The sequence below is a fragment of the Phalaenopsis equestris genome, unplaced genomic scaffold (genome assembly GCF_001263595.1).
Source record: "Phalaenopsis equestris unplaced genomic scaffold, ASM126359v1 Scaffold000147, whole genome shotgun sequence".
Taxonomy (NCBI): Eukaryota; Viridiplantae; Streptophyta; class Magnoliopsida; order Asparagales; family Orchidaceae; genus Phalaenopsis; species Phalaenopsis equestris.
This window is the reverse complement of record NW_018164589.1, coordinates 245,953-249,786: the sequence shown is the minus strand read 5'-3', so window position 1 is coordinate 249,786 and position 3,834 is coordinate 245,953. Positions and strand designations below refer to the sequence as shown.

Here is a 3,834-nt window from a genome sequence, read left to right as displayed (position 1 = left end):
TCTATAATGATCAAGTTTGGAAAGTGTTGAATTTAGAGAATGATATATAATGACTGAAATAAAAGTACACATTTGTTAGATCCACCTTAATCATTCAAGTGTAAGAAAATAGTAAAAATGTTTGCAGACCTAGCTCTAACGAAAGTTTCATGTTGAATTTTTACAAATCTAAGGAGAGGAAAGATTAAAAAAATAAAATAACAAAAAGATGCACAAATAAATCCAAATGAGAGAAAAGAATCATCCTAAGGAGAGGGAAGAACAAAAAAATAACAAAAAAAAATGCAGCAGTTTACCAAGCTCGAGCCAAGAGAGATGAGGACAAGAAGCAGGCGAGTCAGAGAAGGAGAGGGGATACCGAGTCTTCGGCGCAGGTGCTCCACCCGTTCTCCGACTGTGCGAGAGGAGGAGGAGAGTCGATTGGTCGAACGCTCAGGCGAGAGGAGAAGAGGAGATCGGTTCAATCGAACGCTTAGTCGAGAGGAGGGGGACGATCGAACGCTTAGGCATGAGGAGGAGGACGATTGAACGCTTAAGCGAGAGGAGGACGAGAGGAGATCGGTCGATCAATCAAACTCTTAGGCGAGAGGAGATAGGGTGAGCGCTTGCGGCAGAGAGCGAGGAGCTTCAACGAGGCGAGGGCAAACTCTTAGGCGAGAGGAGATAGGGTGAGCGCTTACGGCAGAGAGCGAGGAGCTTGCAGCGAGTGTCCTTCGCTAGATCGAAACGCGGATCGCGGGGAGGAAACTTCATTTTCAAAAAAGCCCGTAAAACACAGTATTCAAACAGCCGGTGGCGTTTTCAAAATACCACCGCTGTGAATAAGTCCCCCAAACGCACCCTAAGTGTTAGGTTCTTGCATCATTGAACCTTGCTTTAGGCATAGACATATGAGTTAAATAATCAACATTAACATTTTGGAAATTCTACTTTTAACTTTTCTTCTCTGATTTTATTTTTTATTTTTTAAAGTAGCAGATGAACCATATGAGGCCCCATCTTTCGCAGGCATGTTTTTCTCTTTGATTCCTGATATGTGCTCTTCCATGGAAAAATTTTCTTCTCATGGAATTGTTTTTTATCCCTTGTTTTCCTTGTTTAAAAATGAAGAACAGAATATTACTTGAGGCCAGTAAACATGTCCTGTGGTGAGTCCTCCACTCCACTAACTAATATTCCAAACACCCAAAACTTCAGGTATCATATCGCTTGCAAAACTCTCATCTTTATTCCGCCCAATTTCTCTTTGTCGCATTCAATGTTTGATCTTAATCCTTTTATCTATTATAATTTGCAATAGAATATTTGTTGCAACATGGAATGTTGGCGGACAACACCCTCACGATGGATTAAATCTAAATAACTTTCTCCTGGCAAACGGCAGCTCCGATTTGTATGTTCTCGGGTGTGTATCATGTTAGTCTACATGGATTTTTCATGAACCATATCATTATCTTATATTGGTAGAATCAATAGTTTCTAATTCCTTATTTCACATTTTCTGAGGTGCTATTAGTTTTCAGGAAATAGTCCCTTTGAATGCTGGAAATGTGCTTGTCATAGAAGACACTGATCCAGCTGTGAAATGGCTCTCTCTGATTTATCAGGCATTGAACAGGCCATTAGAATCTGATGCTGCTTCCCCTTCTGATACCCCATCCCCTTACTTGAATAGCTCCAGGAATTCATTGTTCTTTCAGAAGCTTTCACTGAAGGCCATCAGTAAAACTTTTATGATGGGGAAGAGAAAGTCGCTGAAGTCCTGCAACTGCACATCAGAATTAGCTAGGAAAGGTACTGGGGAGTCGTGTTTCTGGCCTCAAAATGCCTATTACAGCAGCGAAGATGACTCTGGTGAGGAGGAAGATTTACCAAATAACTCAATGGTGATGGAGATAGCTTCTCAATTAAGTTGCAGAAGCAGCCACAGGAGATACAGCCTCATAGCAAGCAAACAGATGGTGGGGATTTTTGTGACTGTGTGGGCAAGAAAAGAACTTGTGCAACATATAAGACATTTAAGACTCTCATGCATTGGGCGTGGGGTAATGGGTTATCTTGGCAACAAGGTGAGTACTAGTGTATAAAAGTTGAAGAAATGCTAACTACTGCTTTAAGTTCTGTTATTCCTACCAATCGATGGGATTTTGTGCTGACTTGAATCAGATGTATAATGCAAACTGTGAATTTTTGAATAAACCTTTTCTCACTGAATACATAGATAATTCACCTATAAATAGGTGAGTAAAAGAGAAACAAAAGAAGGAAAGAAATCTTCCTACAATAAAGTAATTCCTATAATTATGGAATAACATAAAAATCAATAATTAAGGAATTATACTATGACTAAATATAGCAAGTACTAAATAGAATTAAAGTAAATAATAATAATAAGGAGCGTAATTTCACACTCCCCCTCAAGGTGGGTTGTACAGATTGTACATGCCCAACTTGTTGGTTAGCTCATCAAAACTGGACTTAGGGAGAGCCTTGGTGAGAATGTCTGCGGTTTGGTCTCTAGAATGAGTATAGATGTGTTCGGTTCGTTTACACTCCTAGTCACAAAACATCTTGATAGAATTTTCTCACATAATTCAAAGCTCCTTGAGAAATCTTTTGATCTACATTCCTTCACAAATACCAAGCGTCAGTGCTCTGTATTCTGCTTCTGCACTACACCGAGATACCACCGATTGTTTCTTACTTCTCCATGTCAATAGATTGCCGCATACATACGAGCAATACCCAGAGGTTGATCGTCGGGTGGATATATCTTCTGCCTAGTCAGCATCAGTAAAGACTTCTACCTTTTGACTATCATTCCTTTTGAACAATAATCCTTTCTCAGGTGTCATCTTTAAGTATCTTAAAATACGGTTGACAGCTTCCATATGTTCCTCGGTAGGACAGTTCATGAATTAACTTACTATACTTACTGAAAAACTTATGTCTGGTCTGGTGTGGGATAAGTAAATAAGTCTTCCAACAAGCCGCTGATATCGTCCTTTGTCGACAGGTAAACTATCATTCTCTATTTCAATCTTTTTATATGGGTCTATTGGAGTATCTATTGGTTTGCATCCAAGCATACCAGTTTCTTTCAATAGGTCCAATGTGTACTTCCTTTAAGTTACGGCTATCCCCATTTTGGATCTTGCAACTTCCATTCCCAAGAAGAACTTCAAGTCTCTGAGGTCCTTGATTTCGAATTCATGGGCTAGGAATTTCTTTTGCTTTGTCAATTCTTCAGTGTGATCACCGGTAAGGATGATGTCATCAACATATACAATAAGTATAGCAATCTTCTTCTCGGATCTTTTTGTGAACATTGTATGATCAGCCTGGCTTTGAGCATAACCGCACTTGATTACCGAATTGGTGAATCGGGCAAACCAAGCACAGAGAGATTGTTTGAGACCATACAAAGATTTTTGGAGCTTGCATACTTTGCCGCTAGGGAAGGACCCTTCCAGACCAGGTGGTAAATCCATATATACCTCCTCTTCAAGATCTCCATTAAGGAATGCATTTTTGACATCAAGTTGCATAAGAGGCCAGTCTCGGTTTACTGCAATGGAGAGTAGGATTCCAATGAAGTTCAGTTTGGCTACTGGGGCAAATGTCTCTTGGTAGTCAATTCCGTATGACTGAGTATAACCTTTTGCAATCAGTTGGGCTTTTAACCGATCTATGCTTCCGTCTGTTTTACATTTGATCGTAAATAACCACCTGCATCCTTCTGGTCTCATATCCTTGGGCAAATCAGACACAATCCACGTTCCACTCTTTTCTAGTGCAGCAACTTCTTCATTCACAGCTTTTCTCCATTCCGGG

At 40.0% G+C, this 3,834-nt stretch overlaps 1 protein-coding gene across 8 annotated transcripts in view; it reads left to right on the top strand.

Annotated features, from left to right (window-relative positions):
* Positions 1–3,834, top strand: part of LOC110021800 (type I inositol polyphosphate 5-phosphatase 10-like) — a 19,005-nt gene that overhangs the window by 992 nt on the left and 14,179 nt on the right. The window contains exons 2-5 of one of the 8 annotated variants that reach the window (XM_020720446.1): positions 973–1,008; positions 1,111–1,197; positions 1,301–1,405; positions 1,517–2,069. In XM_020720446.1, the coding sequence (XP_020576105.1) occupies positions 1,139–1,197; positions 1,301–1,405; positions 1,517–2,069 (717 nt within the window). In that variant the 5' untranslated portion in view covers positions 973–1,008; positions 1,111–1,138. The other 7 variants (XM_020720445.1, XM_020720443.1, XM_020720447.1 and 4 more) reach the window with 7 other exon arrangements.